At 35.6% G+C, this 18,987-nt stretch overlaps 1 protein-coding gene across 5 annotated transcripts in view; it reads left to right on the top strand.

Moving 5' to 3' along the window:
• Window positions 1-17,841, top strand: part of LOC110458296 — a 62,829-nt gene extending 44,988 nt beyond the window's left edge. For 4 of the 5 annotated variants that reach the window (XM_021509938.1, XM_021509941.1, XM_021509940.1 and 1 more), the window contains 13 exons: window positions 1,443-1,608; window positions 2,504-2,599; window positions 3,071-3,194; window positions 3,802-3,966; window positions 6,373-6,576; window positions 7,450-7,629; window positions 8,734-8,778; window positions 11,032-11,126; window positions 11,688-11,799; window positions 12,239-12,354; window positions 12,723-12,812; window positions 12,968-13,240; window positions 13,945-17,841. In XM_021509938.1, the coding sequence (XP_021365613.1) occupies window positions 1,443-1,608; window positions 2,504-2,599; window positions 3,071-3,194; window positions 3,802-3,966; window positions 6,373-6,576; window positions 7,450-7,629; window positions 8,734-8,778; window positions 11,032-11,126; window positions 11,688-11,799; window positions 12,239-12,354; window positions 12,723-12,812; window positions 12,968-13,240; window positions 13,945-14,206 (1,928 nt within the window). In that variant the 3' untranslated portion in view covers window positions 14,207-17,841. The remainder of the gene's footprint in view (window positions 1-1,442; window positions 1,609-2,503; window positions 2,600-3,070; window positions 3,195-3,801; window positions 3,967-6,372; window positions 6,577-7,449; window positions 7,630-8,733; window positions 8,779-11,031; window positions 11,127-11,687; window positions 11,800-12,238; window positions 12,355-12,722; window positions 12,813-12,967; window positions 13,241-13,944) is intronic. The other variant, XM_021509939.1, reaches the window with a different exon arrangement.
• Window positions 17,842-18,987: the final 1,146 nt, after the last annotated feature.

The raw sequence follows: 18,987 nt of genomic DNA, 5'->3' as shown, positions 1-18,987 counted from the left end.
CCAGGGTAGGTAACTCTAGAAGGTCTCAAACAGGACAAGGGAGCCATCTACCAGGGGAGGTAACTCTAGTAGGTCTCAAACAGGATAAGGGAGCAATCTACCAGGGTAGGTAACTCTAGTAGGTCTTAAACAGGACAAGGGAGCTATCTACCAGGGTAGGTAACTCTAGTAGGCCTCAAACAGGACACGGGAGCTATCTATCAGGGGAGGTAACTCTAGTAGGTCTCAAACAGGACACAGAAGCTATCTACCAGGGTAGGTAACTCTAGTAGGTCTTTAACAGGACACGGGAGCTATCTACCAGGGTAGGTTACTTTAGTTGGTCTCAAACAGGACATGGGGGCCATCTACCAGGGTAGGTAACTCTAGTAGGCCTCAAACAGGACACGGGAGCTATCTATCAGGGTAGGTAACTCTAGTAGGTCTCAAACAGTACAAGGGAGCTATCTACCAGGGTAGGTAACTCTAGTAGGCCTCAAACAGGACAAGGGAGCCATCTACCAGGGTATGTAACTCTAGTAGGTCTCAAACAGGACAAGGGAGCTATCTACCAGGGTAGGTAACTATAGTAGGTCTCAAACAGGACACGGGAGCTATCTACGAGGGTAGGTTACTTTAGTTGGTCTCAAACAGGACATGGGGGCCATCTACCAGGGTAGGTAACTCTAGTAGGTCTTTAACAGGACACGGGAGCTATCTACCAGGGTAGGTAACTCTAGAAGGTCTCAAACAGGACAAGGGAGCCATCTACCAGGGAAGGTAACTCTAGTAGGTCTCAAACAGGACACGGTAGCTATCTACCAGGGTAGGTAACTCTAGTAGGCCTCAAACAGGACAAGGGAGCCATCTACCAGGGTAGGTAACTCTAGTATGTCTTAAACAGGACATGGGAGCTATCTACCAGGGTAGGTAACTCTAGTAGGTCTCAAACAGGATAAGGGAACGCAGGTGGTTGGGGTTCGATCCCGAAGTTTTGGTACGCATAGAATATTCAGAGAAAGTGTTTTTCTTCTGCTAATTGTATTGATTGTATAAATTGTATATCTATGTACTGTTAAGCGCTTTAGAGTGACTTATCCAAGCTAAATACATGTAGGGGGCTATATCAAATGTTGTATATTATTATCAAGTTGGTCTCAAACAGGACAAAGTTGCCATCTACCAGGGTAGGTAACTCTTGTTAGGTCTCAAACAGAAAAATTGTGCGATATATGAGGTTAGGTACATGTATCTCTCTTTTCTTAAACAGGAATATTGCAGCATTAAAAACTTACTTTTTGTCAATGTTAGAGCTTGCAACAGAGGCCATCAGTTGAAAATTCATCTGCAACATGTAGGTATACAGAGAAAAGGAAGAACAGCTTCACACTTCAGGCAGTAAAAGTATAGTATTGGCTATCAGAGGCTATTCTATGTACATGTATTCAATTGATCCTTTTCAGAGTATGATTCAATGATGCGACGTCTTGGTGAAAAAGACCAGAAAATTGCTGAACTACAAAACAAGTGTGACCGCATCGAGCAACAGATGCAGCAGGAGCTGACACAACAGAAACACGATCTAGAGAGGGAGAACACCTCAACAGAGCGGGACCTCGACACCACCAAGTACGTACAGCAACGCCACTTCTATTGACTTTAAAGCATCAGTGACTATAATTTTATTGCTTGGGTCATTTAAACAGGTGATGATTACCCAGTATTTATTAATGTTTAACAGATTAACATTAACCACTGGCTCTAAAAAAAACAGAATTAGTTGATAAGTGTAAATTGTAAACTTTTTCTACTTTTTAAATTATCAATATATAAAATGATGTCTTTAAAGGGTTAGACACTAACTGTTTTCACTCTGTAGTCCACTTAACTGGTTGAAAAGATTATATGCTAGTCCTACATCAACATAACTAGTCCAAGATTACCTCAAGGAAACATCTCAAGCAAGAACCATAGAAAGTAACTGAATGTAGGGGACATAACATAGCTACTGCCATGAGGACATGGTGTAGTTTTAGAAAAAAAAAATACAATTATTATTCTACATATCTGTATTTTAAGCACTTTTCCAAAAGGATTATTTTTATTTTGTAATCTATCTAATGATATTGTGATATCAATCTATTTCATAAGTCTAAAGGAACCAGTTAGGTTAGTTGATTCACTGGTTCCTGCTGAAATTTGCTAAAAAAAAAATGTAATCAAAGTCAATGACTCTAAAAAATCTTTCACAGACGACAATTTTAAATTCTGTAAAAGAAAAATAATTTCTTGACTTTCTGTGCCAAATACGATCCCTCTATGACTAACATTAAGACGACACACTATGACCACACTAGTGAAAGCCTGAACTGCAACATAAATAGATCAGATATCCCTGTCTACAGACAGAGAAATAACTTAGAAGTGGTGTAAGTATACTGTGTTGAAAGGAAAAAGTAGCCCTTGATGTTTGATGTCTCCATAAGGTTGTGCTGAACTTCATAATAATGTTATGTGTTTTAAGGGAGGAGAACGCAGTCCTCAAGGAAGAACTCAAAATGAAAGAGGCACAGCTGAGTAGTTTTGGACGTACACTCAAAGAACTCGAGGACATGAACAAGTAAGTAGTCACTAATATAAAAACAGAGGTCTTATCTAAATAATCCTTTTCACTACTTAAACTTAATCAATCTGCTTACTCATTGAGTAATGAACTAAATCAGCTTGCTAATTGTCAACCACTTTCAAAATTTTAACTATTAAAGGGAATTTTTATTTTATTTTTTTATTGTGAAATCTTTTATCTTTGAAATTAATTTGATAGTAGATTTTAAAAATGTTACAAATTTGAAAATGACACATAAAACTTGTCAGACTTTTTTTTAATCTTATTTTGTTTCCAGGAGAAATTATGGTTGAAATGGACAATTTTAAGATACATGTATAGCCTTTTGATAATACATATTAATAAGTTGTCTTATGACATATAACGCACACAGGTAAATACAAAATGACATGCCCATTATGCATTATGGATCTGAAACACAAACTTTTATCATTAATTTAATCTGTGAACTATTATGTTTTTTAGGGAAAAAATGGAGTTAGAGGGTCAGGTGAGACAAATGGAGGGCACAGTCGGGGACGTAGATCTGTTAACACAAAGTCTCCGCAAGGAAACCATCACCCTGCAAGAAACTATTGCCAGACAACAGGTAATTATTAGTCCCACATCGGTGAAACAGGAGGGACTATAAGTTATGTCTGCATCCATCTGTCAGTCCGTCCATCCATTACCTTTGATGAAGGTTTTGGTTAATGTTTTGTAATGGGCAACTGTTCATTTAATAATAGTGCTAGCCTGATAATTTTCATTTTTATTTTTCTGCACTGAGAATCTTTAAATGTCTAGCATTAATGTTGTTTAGTGAATTGGAAAAATAATTTCAGTCTTTTGTTGAATTTTTAACATGTTTTGGACTTAACTGTCTTGGCCATATATGTAGTTGAAGGTTTTGGTTAGCGTGTGTCATGGCTCACCGTTCAGCTAATAATAATGTTAGGATGCTGATTCTATACTCTTCTTTAAGTATCTATCATTAAAACTGTGGAGTGAAACTGACTCTGAAAACCTCCGATATATTTTGAGTGAATATTTTTGGTAAAATACAGTGAATACATGTTACTAGAAATAAATACGTATAGACCTCAATTCAAATAGGTTTCTTAATTATTTACAACAAAAGGTTACAGTTATTGAAATTTGCTAACTTAAGTTCGGAAAATGAAACTAAAATTTGTGCTTTTTCCCTCTCCCTACAGGAAAGCCTGTCCAGTCTTCAGTTGGAACACTCATCACTTAAGGATAAAATGCGGATACAGGAGGAAAAGCTGACGGATCGGGTCATGGTCCTGGAGAAGACTAATGGGGATCTACAGAACCAGTATGATGGGGAAAAGTCTTACCTGAAGGACAGTCTGATGCAGGTAAACACAACATCGTCATACTGGAGGAGTGACGTTTGTGTCACATGTCATTTTCATACTGGAGGAGTGACGTTTGTGTCACATGTCATTGTCATACTAGAGGAGTGACGTTTGTGTCACATGTCATTGTCATACTGGAGGAGTGACGTTTGTGTCACATGTCATTGTCATACTAGAGGAGTGACGTTTGTGTCACATTTTATTGTCATACTAAAGGAGTGACGTTTGTGTCACATGTCATTGTCATACTAGAGGAGTGACGTTTGTGTCACATATCATTGTCATACTGGAGGAGTGACGTTTGTGTCACATGTAATTGTCATACTGGAGGAGTGACGTTTGTGTCACATGTCATTGTCATACTTGAGGAGTGACGTTCGTGTCACATGGCATTGTCATACTGGAGGAGTGACGTTTGTCTCACATAACATTGTCATACTGGAGGAGTGACGTTTGTCTCACATAACATTGTCATACTGGAGGAGTGACGTTTGTGTCACATGTCATTGTCATACTGGAGGAGTGACGTTTGTCTCACATATCATTGTCATACTGGAGGAGTGACGTTTGTGTCACATGTCATTGTCCTACTGGAGGAGTGACGTTTGTCTCACATATCATTGTCATACTGGAGGATACTAGAGGAGTGACGTTTGTGTCACATGTCATTGTCATCCTGGAGGAGTGACGTTTGAGTCACATGTCATTGTCATACTAGAGGAGTGACGTTTGTCTCACATGTCATTGTCATACTGAAGGAGTGACGTTTGTGTCACATGTCATTGTCATACAAGAGAAATGACATTGGTGAAACAGGAAGACAACTCATATGTCAGGCACACATCTAGAGGAGTGACGTTTGTGTCACATTTTATTGTCATACTAAAGGAGTGACGTTTGTGTCACATGTCATTGTCATACTGGACGAGTGACGTTTGTGTCACATGTCATTGTCATACTGAAGGATTAACGTTTGTGTCACATGTCATTGTCATACTGGAGGGGTGACGTGTGTGTCACATGTCATTGTCATACTGGAGGAGTGATGTTTGTGTCACATGTCATTGTCATACTGGCGGGGTGACGTTTGTGTCACATGTCATTGTCATACTGGAGAAGTGACGTTTGTGTCTCATATCATTGTCATACTAGAGGAGTGACTTTTGTGTCACATGTCATTGTCATACTGGAGGAGAGACGTTTGTGACACATGTCATTGTCATTCTAGAGGAGTGACATTTGTGTCACATGTCATTGTCATACTAGAGGAGTGACATTTGTGTCACATATCATTGTCATACTAGAGGAGTGACGGTTGTGTCACATGTCATTGTCATTCTAGAGGAGTGGCATTTGTGTCACATGTCATTGTCATACTAGAGGAGTGACGTTTGAGTCACATGTCATTGTCATACTAGAGGAGTGACGTTTGTGTCACATGGCATTGTCATACTAGAGGAGTGACGTTTGTGTCACATATCATTGTCATACTAGAGGAGTGACGTTTGTGTCACATGTCAATGTCATACTGGAGGAGTGACGTTTGTGTCACATGACATTGTCATACTGGAGGAGTGACGTTTGTGTCACATGTCATTGTCCTACTGGAGGAGTGACGTTTGTCTCACATATCATTGTCATACTGGAGGATACTAGAGGAGTGACGTTTGTGTCACATGTCAATGTCATACTGGAGGAGTGACGTTTGTGTCACATGACATTGTCATACTGGAGGAGTGACGTTTGTGTCACCTGTCATTGTCATTCTAGAGGAGTGACATTTGTGTCACATGTCATTGTCATACTAGAGGAGTGACGTTTGTGGCACATGTCATTGTCATACTGGAGGAGTGACGTTTATGTCACATGTCATTGTCATACTGGAGGAGTGACGTTTGTGTCACATGTCATTGTCATACTAGAGAAATGACATTGGTGAAACAGGAAGACAACTCATATGTCAGGCACACATGTTGGTTCTAATTCATAGTAGTAACTAATGAATAGTATGCACTCTTTTCATGTGTGTAGAGGCAATATAGAAATATTTTCCCTAAAGTGTTAAGGCAACCGTAAGTATACTATTGCTTGGTTGAAGTGAAGTAGGTAAAAAAATAAAGGAATAGCCAATTACTTTATAATACATGTATATCTTAAAGAACAAACAAACAAACAAATAAACAACTATCAAGTAATAAAATTAGATATGCTATCATTAATTACCTTTTACATAATTTTGATTTTCTTGAATATCAGAAGTCAACTAAATCTTATTTTTTTCATTTGAATTCTCTTGAAAGTGTTGTGTATATCTAGATTCAATTTTTTTTTCATCCTTTGTAAGCACCGGAGTTAATTGCGTGTAATCAAACTCTTCTCATATATCTTTACATTTACCAATACCAGACACAGACTAGAGTTGCATCCGTGGAGTCAAGTCTAGCCTCCGCCATTGACAGTCGTGACAAACTTCAGATGAGCAGCAGGATGATGGAGAGAACACTTGAGGAGACAAAAGAGCGCCTTCAGGAGGAGACAACTTGTCGCAAAGTAGCAGAGCAGAGGGCTGAATCTCTACAGTCCCAACTACACGAGTCAAGGAAGGATAAGGTAGGATATGTTCTCTCAGACTCAGTTCATATACACCTGCCAATAGATGACAATACTGTGACTGCAGCTAGTCCCACAGTTCAGACTAAAAAACTGAGATTTGGTGTTTTGAGAATCATCAGACTTGCATGTGGTAAAATTGGAAGACTGTAAAATTTTACAATAACAAAAATAAATGTACATAAGGTATTTTGAAGCAAGTTCTAATCTTAATAAAGAACCCTGCCTTAGTTTCGACAGCTGACCTGATGGATACATAGTTTAATGTACGGTAAATCTGAAAACAAAATTTGAAAATGAAGCCAAATCCTTCAATCTGACAAAGTTTACACCTTCCAAATTGAAGATGTAGTTTTAAATTATTATCTTTTTGTCAGTGTGATTTTGTGGAGATTGAAAAAGTTAACAAGGATTGAATGGCATTTTTTTCATTTTCTAGCAGGCTTCATGGAATATGTATATAACTGAGTTGCATTCATACCGGTATGAACATTGAATAATGGTCTTTCAATCATTCGTTTACCTAAATATAGATATTCCCTTATTTTCGATATTGAAGTGTCTGTGTCCTCCGTGCAAATGAGATTTATGGAACAGCCTGACGTTACCAACTTCTTTGCTTCATGTTGTCTCATGTTATTTAGGGCAGGAGGAGAAGCTTAAAATGATGCTGATCAAGTTGCTTTCATGGCAATTTCTTGTGGTAATGCTTATAGAGGAATTTGGAGTGGAAATGTAAATATTAATAACTTTTATAAATTTCCACATAACAAAGCAAATAACATTAATTTGAAAATAAATTAACAAATGATAAACACTATGTAAACACCTGGATATCAGCACCTGTAAAACAATATTGATTGTGTGTTTTAGTATTTATCTGAAGAAAAACTGAACCAGATGACCACAACTCTGACCAAGTCAGAACAGATGGTGAAAACAGAGAAGGACCGGGCCAAACGTCTGGCAGAACAGCAACAGGAATTGGAGGCTACAGTTTACACACAAGATTCTTCAGCAAAGTCCAAGCAGGAACAGATTGACCTTCTTCAGGTATAAACTTACAAAATATATGTCAATGTTAAAATTAATGAATTACATGTACAGCACTTGAATAAAACGACTCATATAGATAATTACTGATAAGATATTGTAGAATTTCTCTTATACAAGTAAGACCAGTTAACAGAGAATACCAGGAGGTGAAACATGTAGACTTAACACAGATAGCCATCAAAGTTTCTTGCTATTATTGTACATCAGGAAAAATTCAGCCTAGGTAAAACTGCCTAACATGACATATAAACACAGATAAATCATCTAAATCTTAGGCCACCCTTGTAAAACATCTACAGTTTAGGTAAAACTGCTAAACATTACATTTTTATTCCCATACCAGAGTCTCCATGGGCTTTAACTCCAGACTTGAGACATTTCGAGAGGTTAAGTCCTTACTTGCCAACCCTCCCTATTTTGGACACTTAAATTTAGCATTTTAAACCATGGAATTTGCTAAAATATTCCTATATCCTAAGATCTAATTATTTAATCTGAAAGAACAAATCAAAGTATAACATTTAAAGGCATATTTTGTCTCTAGGGGGTATATACACACGTTTTATTTAGGTTTTAATTTTGAGAGTGGAGAAACTCCCACATGGAAATTTCTAAAAGTTGGCAAGTATGAAAGTCTATTAGTGTGAAAAAACAAAACATATAAAAAATAAATAAAAAAATGGTGCCATATCCCTTAATCTGAAAAAAATCACACTATCAAAATTGAATATGTAAGTTAAAAATTGTTATTTTTTCCTCATGATTTTGTCAGTTTTGACAGAGAGATGTGTATTAACCACACATCTATCTCAAAATGTTGAAACCCTGGTGTTAGGGCCAGAAGTAAATTGGCAAAGGATATGAGTAGTCCTAAGGATATATCCTAATCACTAGCTACATTGATACCTAAACATAAATTCATGTGGATACCTTCTCGATGGGTTTCACTCAACATCGTATAACATGTCAAGTTTTGTTTTGTATCTGTTATTTTTTTTCAATTTCCATGCACAAAGATAAATTGATTTAAGATTTTGATGATATTTATTGTCACAAAGTGTTTGAAATTGAGGATGTGTGTGATTGTGTTTCTCACTATAGGAGTTTGAGATTGATGAGGAGATCATACAGCAGACTCTCACAATGGTACACTACAGCATCTGTGTGATATTTTGATAGATATCTGTCTCGCAGCATAGATAACATGCATTGAATACTGCGGTCTCTAAAAGCATCAGATTCCTCTGTTTTGCCTAGCCTTGCTTCTTTTTTTGCATTTGTTATTTGTTTGCTGCAAAACAGTTCTTATGAGATGTGATCATTACTCAAACCACAACATAATGTACCCCAATACAGAGTAAAGGGAGATAACCGCATCATTTCTCCTAGGATCTAAGAATCTATGTTTAATGAAAACAATAAGTATTGATCTTTTAAACATAAACCTTCAAGTTTATATTGTTAATTTGTTGTATCTTACCAACTTTCTATAATTGTATCTTTAATATATATATATATATATCACAAAATATATGTCAACTGTACTAATTGTATCATATACATTACACAAATATATTAACAGGTCATATAACTTGTATCTTCTATAAATAACAAAACCTTTCAACAACATATAGAAGCTCATAACAAAACACTTAGTAATCCTTCAGAGCTAATTACATATTTATTATCCCCCGCATTCATGGAACAGGGGATATTAATTTGGGTCTGTCTGGGTGTCACGCTTCGTTTCCGTGCAATAAGTACAACAAATATTAAATGATTTTCTTCAAACTTTGTCACAGGGTTAAATGCCCTAAGGGCTCTGCTAAGTTCGATGGCCACTTTCAGCGGACCCGATTTGGCGGAGTTAAGGCCCCTTGAACGAAAAACGTCATTATCTGCAGCGCTTTTTTTTCTGTGCAATAACTTCAACAAATGTTAACCGATTCCTTCAAATTTGGTACCAGGGTTAAATGTCTTAAGAGCTCAACCAAGTTCGATGACCACTTTCAGCGGACCCCATTTGGCGGAGTGATGGCCCCTTGAATAACAAACAAATGTTATTATCTTCCGTTTCTGTTCATTAACTCTTGCAAATAGTATCTGATTGTCTTCAAACTTAGCAACAGGGTTCAATACATTAAGGGCTCGGCCCAGTTTGACAACCACTTTAATCAGACTCCATTTTGCAGAGTCATTATCTGCAGTTTCCTCTTAAAAACTCTACCAAATATTAGATAAGGCTTTAATTTCTTAGAGTTTCAAGCTATACATTATGTCTCAACAGCACAATACTCACATGTTGAAACCTAACCTCAATAATGTTTACCTACAATATGTCCTGAAAGCGGTGGATATAAGTTTTTGGAGATATTATAGGAATAATATACCTAGCTTGATGTAATCCTTGACATTGTGAACTTTAACCCAGCCTCTTGGCCTCTATTAACACCAATCATAGCGCATGTAGTTTGATAACATAACATACACGTTTTTAATGGTGTATATATGTATAACATAATGCTTTCCTATGCCAAAAGAAATGCTTTGTATCAAAGAATTAAATTCTCGGTTTTACTGGGTTCTTTTTCCAAGAGAATTTTTACTAATACAAGCTGATGTGAATGCTTTCTTTATAAATCTGACTTGATAATTTGTGATTAAGATAATACTGAATGACTAACCCTGCTCACATGTAATATAGATGTCCTGTGATGTTTCCAGTTTAATATATACCTGTTTTCTTCTGTCATGTAATCAACTTACTGCTTTCAAAGCAAATGAATAAAATGTCAAGTTTGTAATAATAGTTACTGTAAATCAATAAATAATGCATTTTAAGCTGTTTGCAGAAACATGGCATCAGTGAATGGAATTTTGTGTAATGATTACACCTAGGCAAAAATGTTTGAGGCAAATTTGACCTGAAATTAATCTGAAATTGACATCAAGAAATTTTGCCTGTGTATGCTGTGTACATTTGTGTTGAATGACTAGTCAAAACAACAAACTAAAAAACTGGGCTTGCCGTTGCAGATACAAGTCCAAATGAGAGAATTTTGATTTATAAGTGATAATTTTTCTTCACTTTTTTATTTGAATTTTGTGAAGGAATTGATATGTAGAAATGTAAATGAAGCTGACAGCAAAAATTGAACTGATTCAGAATAGTTTTGTGTAATTTACAACAAGAAAGATGTCAGGCTCAGCCATTTTGAAAAATCATTATATAGCCAATATAAATCTCTAAGCAGACATTCTCAATAACATGTTTTTTACTGGTGATAGATATCTCAGTTTCTAATCCTGATAATAAAGTTGTAATATCATATTATCCCCTCGTCAACTGTTATTTTGTTTAGTTCCCTCAGTGTTGAATTAAACATCTACTTTTTACAGACCGAGATCAGTAAGCTTCGACATATACTGGAGAGTCAGAAACAACAGCTCAATGCCAAACTCAAGAAAACAACAACAGAACTGAAACAACAGATGTGAGTACCAAATATGGAACAAGCCATTGTGTATATATACAGGTCTATCTTCTGGTATTGAGGTTTACTTCTGTTTAAAACAGAAAATGAAGTTGAGACTTAAGAGCTTTTTCGAAAATTTCATTTCATTTTTGTCACCTTACAATGCAACACTAAAGTCAGCCTACCTTTTTTATGCAGTACTGTTAGCTGTGCATAGACTATATGTAGGTATCCTTGACTGACCCATATCCACCCGTACACCCCATATATCTGCTTGCAAACACAGTCTACCAAGCACATATGTAAAGTTTGATTGGATTTTTTTCAAAATTTGACTAACATTTCATTTAGATGACAAAATTCTCTCGTGAGAATTAAATCTGAAAGTATTTCTGAAATCTTGCTGTGAAAATGAAATCTATGAATCCTTACTTACTTTTCATTGAGTTAATAAGGTTGATAAAATGTGGAATCTGAAAATCCTTCAGTGAATGTGGAACCTTCACTAGTTAGGTTTTTGAACTGTTTGTTAGTAGATTATATAGCACATGTAACATGTTTGCTATTTTGATCTGTTAGTGAGATAATCGAGGAGGACCGTATCCGCATTATGCAGCAGAGCCAGTTGTTGTCTGCCGAAGTGGAGAAGGCCAGGGACCAACTTGCCATGAAAAACAAAGAAAACCTACGGGTAACATCTTCTGTCATTCAAATGAATCTTTGGATACCTATAACTTTTAACAAAAGGTTGTAGTTGTCATGATATTATTAGTTATCTCTGGGTTAGGAGGGGTCTACAGGCTCATAGACCCCATCTGGTCTTTATAGACCCCGAGCCAAATTAGAAGGGTGACAAAATGCTGTAGGAAACTTAATAGATTTTTTGAACCCTGTCAATTTCCTGAACTTAATAAATTTTGATTCATTGATTTTGATTACCACATTTTAAGTCTCCTTTTAAATGGCAAATTTAAAAAATAACTGGAGATGACTGTGGTGAATATTGGGTAAATACACCATCCGACACAGCATGATATCATATATGACAGTACAGAACTATAATACCAATATTTTTGAAGAAATTGGTATTCTTCAAAAGGCTTCATTGTTATATTCCTTGAAACCAACAGCTGCAAGAGAAAATCCTAGGTCAGGAGGACGAGCTCAGGGAACACACACTCCGACTTCGTCGTGCAGAGGACGCTCGTAAAGCTGAGGAGGAGCTTCAATCAAAACTCTCTTCCAAGTAAGGATTCTGTTCCATCATGCTGTGTAAATTTGAGTTTATCAGGTCCAACCAATGCAGTATATGTATAGGATTACATGATGCATTTACTGATGCAATATAAGGAGGTTTTATTGCATTAATTTTCACGTAATTGACAGTGTGACAACACAGTCACTTTTAAGAGTGATAAACTGTTAAGAAGTTATATTTGACAGAGAAATATGTAATACATTGTATGGGAATATTATCTATTACAGTAAATATTATCTATTACAGTATATATTATCTATTACAGTATATTTGGATGTTGTTGTTATTCTGTTATAAATCATGAACTGATCTCAATGTCTAAAGGGTCTATTTACTATTGTCTTTTGCTACTGTAGATTTACTGCCCAGGAAGAGGAGCTGAAGAGAATGAAAGTTTACTTGTCGAAGAAAGCAGAAGAAGCAGGAGACAATGAAAAGTCTATGTGGTAGGTTGTCCAAAACTTTCCCTTTGAGGATCTGAAATAACAAACCAACCATTGTAGTATTAAGAACTGATTATTACAACTATAAATGTGATTTCTTATATCTTTCAAAATTGTGTTTGAAATAAATTTTCAAGTTTTGTTCATGTTTGTTTCAGGATGGACCTGAACCGTTTGATACAAGACATGAACCGCCAGCTCCATGAACACATGGAGTCCCAGAAATCTGGTGGACAGGACTCGAAGGACCGAGATGTGAAGCAGCTAAGCAAGTACAAGAAACGTGTCATAGATCTCGAGTCGGAGTTGAGTACGGAGAAGGCCATTCACCAGATAACGAAATCCTCACTTCAGGCACTTGAGGAAGACAACCAGAGATTACGACATCAGTATCACGCCATGCGGCGCAGAGACAATGTTACATCAGACAAGTAGGTCCTCTTTTAGTTATAAGTGTTGTATGCTAAATACCATTACCAATTACCTCACACTCATGCCACCGTCTCATGAACCTATCCCATCACATACCCCCACCCTCTCATATCTGGGAGCCTGCAGGTTTATTTTGAAAAGTTTCAATAGCCTGACTTATACCGGTATTTTCACAGTAAATATTGAAAATACTAGCCTTGGACATCAAGCTCATGGAATTGTACACCCATGCCCCCTCACATTTTCCCTCATACCCTAGACCTCACATACCCCCATGCCCTAACTGTCACCCAACATCTACTATATCCCATACCCTTACCCCCCTGACAAACCCCACCATACCACTTACCCGGGGCCCTCTGCCTCACATTCCCCACCCCCTCACATAACACCACACCTCACAATCACACCCTTCTCACACACCTATCCCCTCACATACCCCCCATTCCCTCAGAGTTTTGGTAATAGTCCAAGGCATGTTTTAATAAGATTCATGTTAAAATCAAATTGTGGAGTCCACAAAAGACCTTTGAGATCAATATCATTTGAAATGTACATAATTTGTCATCCCCATTTAAAGGGCTTATTCAAGTGCTTTCACCATTTAAAGGGCTTATTCAATTAAGTTTCCTGAGGTCATATTAATAATAAGGTTTGAATTTATGCTGGATAAATCATTAGAAAATTTGTTTTGTTACCACAGGAAATACAAATCAAGGATGGAGGCAATTAATGAGATCATTGCTAAGTCACAGACACAAGCGCAGGCAATGTTAGCAGCCAGCGGTTACTATGACGACCCGCAGAAGAGTCTACACTCGCCAAGGACAGACTACAGGGGTTCTCCCGACAATTCTCTGGCCAGTGACCTGTCCTTCAGCAGCACTGGGCCAATGGTCATCCCTCCTTACACGGGCTCTTCCCCTACCAAGGTCAAAGCAGGAACTCTGTCTCCACGGAAATAGTCTCCATGACAACAGTGAACTATACAACAACAAACAACATATACTTCTCTATCACCGGGTGTTATTGATTAGGACATCTATCTTCATTGAGATGCTGTGTAGGAAGTGAGGGAATATACCAAGTACAAGTTAGTGTATGTGATCCGAGTTAGAGACCGGATGTCTCATCTGATAAATATGCAATGATTTTGCTGTGATGCAGATTACATGACAGAAACACAAAATACATCGATGAAAAATGCCAAATATCAGAGAATATATTTTATAAAGTGACAAAGGTAAGTTTCATACATAGTGATGCAATATCTCTTACATTCATTCAAATTGACTTTTCACATCCGCGATATGGATGATTCCAGGGTTGTGATGAAAGAAAGGTCTGTCAGCCATTATTTTATACAGTGCACTTGCTATCTGAGTATTTTGAAGTATGTATGACATTGGATAGGCACGAATGGGTTGTTATACAATGAACAAGGAGATGCTTGCTGTATGTATGAATACTACGCGAACTCTGGGATACTTAATTAACTAATACACTATGCATCTGTGTTGTATCACAGAAATGTCAAAATCAATAGAATTCCTTGAGATACCATATTAATTCTAAAATAAGTCTGGATTCTTCCTTCCTATTTTTTCATATCAATACAGAAATTGTTCTTCATATTTTGCAAGACATTCTCTCTTTGACTTCCTTTGCCATTTTTCTTGATCAGCAGTCAAAGTGAAAATTCATTGACAATTTACTGCTTATTTTTTGAGAAACTTTCTCTGCAGAATTTTTCATATAGGTATATATTATTATATCATCTTCTACATAAATTTGATGTTCTCAAGAAAGGCCAGTGTATAATTAGAATTAATTGGATATTTTCAATCTCACAAAAAAGTATTAGTATATTATAAACCTAGTATTATATTCATTTTCCGTCACTGTCAGATTTGGCACTTAAACACTTTCCCCTGTGATGTCATTTTTTAATATCCATTTATTGTTCATATACCATTTTTGCTCTTCGTGACATGGTTTTGTTCGTGCATGAATTTAGCACTGCTAGAGCTCATTAAACATACTTTTATAAAAGTTTTATAATATACATTTTAGTATATGTTGTACACAAAATATATTTAAAAGAGATATACATATTCAGCATTTTCATTTTTAGTCTATGTTATACATCTTTCCTTCGCTGCTTTACATTCCAGCTTAGTTGAACGTCCCGTGATTCCATTACCTGTACATATTATCAAACATTCCATTATCCATTCTAATTAATTTTACATCATTCATAAGTAAACTCAACAATTAAATAAATATTTAGTGTAGATATTAAAAGTAATTTAAAAAACATAGTATGTATTGTTTAATTTATTGGTAAGAAAACGTTACTCAGAGGAATTATTAATCCTGTATTTTGGTGTACTATCACAAATCACATTATTGGATTACTTCCCTTTTTGTATTTTTTCAATGATTTATATATTGGATATTATTCAAATAATTTGATAATGTTTGAAAGTTTGAAAACCAAAATTCCATTCACATAACAATTTTCAATGAAAATATCATATTTATCGTAGTGAAAATGAAGAGATGGCAGATAAATGCCAATTCATTATTTTTCTGTCAGTATTCCTTTTAAACGAAACCAAATTCTGGCATCAGAGAAGCATTTTGAGAAGGGAAGTTATCCGGTAGAACTTTTTATTTATTCCTCAGTATTAAATATATATTTCCGTCCATAATGTGATAAATCAACAAGTATATTTTACTTGACATCAGCTTTCTGTTAATTATTTAAATATTTATGCCTATTAATTTTACTATTAATTTTACTATTATGTTTTGACTAATACATTGTTACACATTTAAATTAGAGGATTTAAAAATGTTATCAGTCACATTTTTCTGTTCATGGTTCAGCAGAAAGAGTTGCTAGCGTCCTTGAATACCTTGAAGCTACAACTGTATTCATTTTCAAGTGTTCAGACTTTTACAAAGATCTTTTCATTTAAATTTTTGAAACTGTAACATTGATGCCAATATTTTATGGTATGACATCAGTGATAAAATAAGTAGACCTTTATTTTAATTAAAAAAGAGGCTAGCTACTAAAACCTCACTATGTTTTACACATTGAAAGTTTAATAGTGATATCGTGGGAAATATCAGAAGAAAATGATAGATTTTTTAAGTTGACCCATTTGTTAACTTACCATATGCGGTATAGTTAAATTGATCAACAAAGTTGTGGATCTAATGTCTCAAATATTAAAAGCCAGTATACTGCACTCTGAATTGGTGATGCTGTGATGTTGGTTTCATATGGTTCTGAAATGAGTCGCATCATCAGTTTTCATCAAAAGTTGAACACAGGATTCATATTCAAATACCTGTTGGTGTCTCTTTTTGTTTTTGTTTGTGGTTACAATCTTGTGGGGCAATAATATCCTTTAGAAATGCGTTTGAGATTGTTGGATGTCTTAAACAAGGCCAATCTTTTTGGGGGCCATGTTTTAATCTAGTTAGAATTGAGATTGTAGCTTTGGATAAGTGACATCAGATAATTTTATAGATGGTCAGTTAAGTTAATTCTAAGACAGATTTTTAGACAAGTTAGAAACAATTTATAAGCTAGTCTAATATTTGTCTGTAGTAATATTGAAATAGGAAAGAAATAGACTTGAAAATTTGCAATAATGCATGTGTTCATAGGGTTTTACTTCACAATAAAAATAAGAACTTGTCTCCAGAGTATGAATGACTTTTGTCATGTTGAGTAGCAATAATTATTGGTTTTGTGCGTATCAAAATTTGTCATTGTCAAATCCGTCCGCTATCTTGTAGGGTATTTGTGCAAAACAGGTCTACTCAGTTATTTTAAATTGTCTTGTTATGAAAATGTGTTGTGTTCATACGGTCTTTTATTTCGAGACACTAATACAAGGTTCACAAAGCTTCAGTGGGTCGTGTTTTACATAGAATATTCATCAAAACTGTATTGTTAATGTTTCATTCACATCTTTTTTCAAGCTTTTATAAATTTTATTAATCAGTATATTAACGTTACTCATACCAGAATTAAATTGTGGCTTTATTTGGTAATGTGCTTGACTGGAATGATTCTGCTTGAAGAGAAAAAATAAGTGTAAATCATTTTTTTATATTTTTTATTTTTAATATTATTTTGATATTCTAAGACTAAACTTGCCAGAAACGGTTGTCTTCCGATGCATTTGCTTCAAAATCAAAATGTTTCAGATTACAATCGCAAAAAATGCACAATTATTTTCAAAGAATGCACATATCTAAATGATGCACATAAAGTGATATTATTTCAAATCCTTAAGATGAGATACAGTTATTAACAATGTCCCTGCACAATATGCACATTCAAGTAAATGTCTAATTTTGTAGCATAATTTTATTTTTAGTCAAGACAACAAACTAATCATTTTGAGTACTGGGTGAATTAATTTCAAACTAGGCCAACTGATTTGAGATTTAGGGTACTTGGTGGATTGATATCCAACTTAACCTACTGATTACAGTGTTGTCTACACAGTTAATACATTTTACACTGCTATGTTAATTATACAGATATACAATAAAGTATACATGGTAACTGGAACAGTGTGTTGTTGTTGTTGTTGTTGTTGATGTTGTTCCCAGGGTATAGGTACCATACAACAGGTGCTGTCCAATGATGTTCATAAATGTATAATTATGGAAACAGGAGGCCCATGGAAACTATCACTCACCTGGTAATTCATGTAACATATTATAAATTAAGGACATTTTAATTTTGCTGATTAGAGTATGGTGAACATGAATTATAATCAGATTTAGATTCCAATTGTGGTTTTAATCAACAGCAATATACAGGCTAAATTGCATGGTTCTAGGTTGCATGCTCATTAGAAAGGCAGTATTTCAAGTTTTACAAGATAAAAAACCGTCATTGGACATGGAAGTATCTAACTCGATACTTGCACTTAACATCAGCAAATTACAGGCATAACAGTATCACCGCCTATTTTGTGTCATCCATTGTGCATAAAAATTATATAATTTTGTCTCCTCTGCTGTGAAATTTTGATGAAACAGGGGTAATCACCAGTTGGTGATAGAGATCAGAATCTATACTCATGTAGATGGTAGATTTAGACAAACAGTTTGTGAAACAATCCAGAGATGATCAGGTATCGTAATCTATACTTAAAAAGGTGCTGGTCCCATTGAGATTTTGGGGAACAGGGCCACTAGGGGATGGGGGGGTTACTGCACGATTTCTCACCTAGACAGCCCCCCGGGTGAGAAATCGTGCAAAACATATGGGCATGGGTAACACGTTTTCTCACCCCAACTCTCAATTGGGGATGGGTTTTGTCAGTGGTGTCTTAAAACGTGCCCAAGTGTACATGTAATAGATGAGCTGACATGATTTCAAATGAGTAGTAGTTCAATGTACAATATCTATCAATCTATTTATTCATATATTATTATATAATTTATTGCTTTTTACCGAAAGTCGATCTAAACTCCTAAAACATATAAAAATTATGCTATGACTATTGGACTAAATTTTCAAAGGTTTGTCCATATACATAAATGCATTTCTGGTCTTTATAGCTTATATACAAGTGTTTTTAGGTCACCTGAGCTTTAGCTCAAGTGACCTATTGCTATCCGTTTTCGTCCGTCGTCGTCCGTCGTCCGTTAACATTTTACATTTCAAACTTAAAGTCAAGTTCTGCTGGGCCGATTGAACTGAAAG

Source organism: Mizuhopecten yessoensis, unplaced genomic scaffold (assembly GCF_002113885.1).
Source record: "Mizuhopecten yessoensis strain PY_sf001 unplaced genomic scaffold, ASM211388v2 scaffold9541, whole genome shotgun sequence".
NCBI lineage: Eukaryota > Metazoa > Mollusca > Bivalvia > Pectinida > Pectinidae > Mizuhopecten > Mizuhopecten yessoensis.
This window is presented reverse-complemented; position numbering and strand designations above follow the sequence as displayed.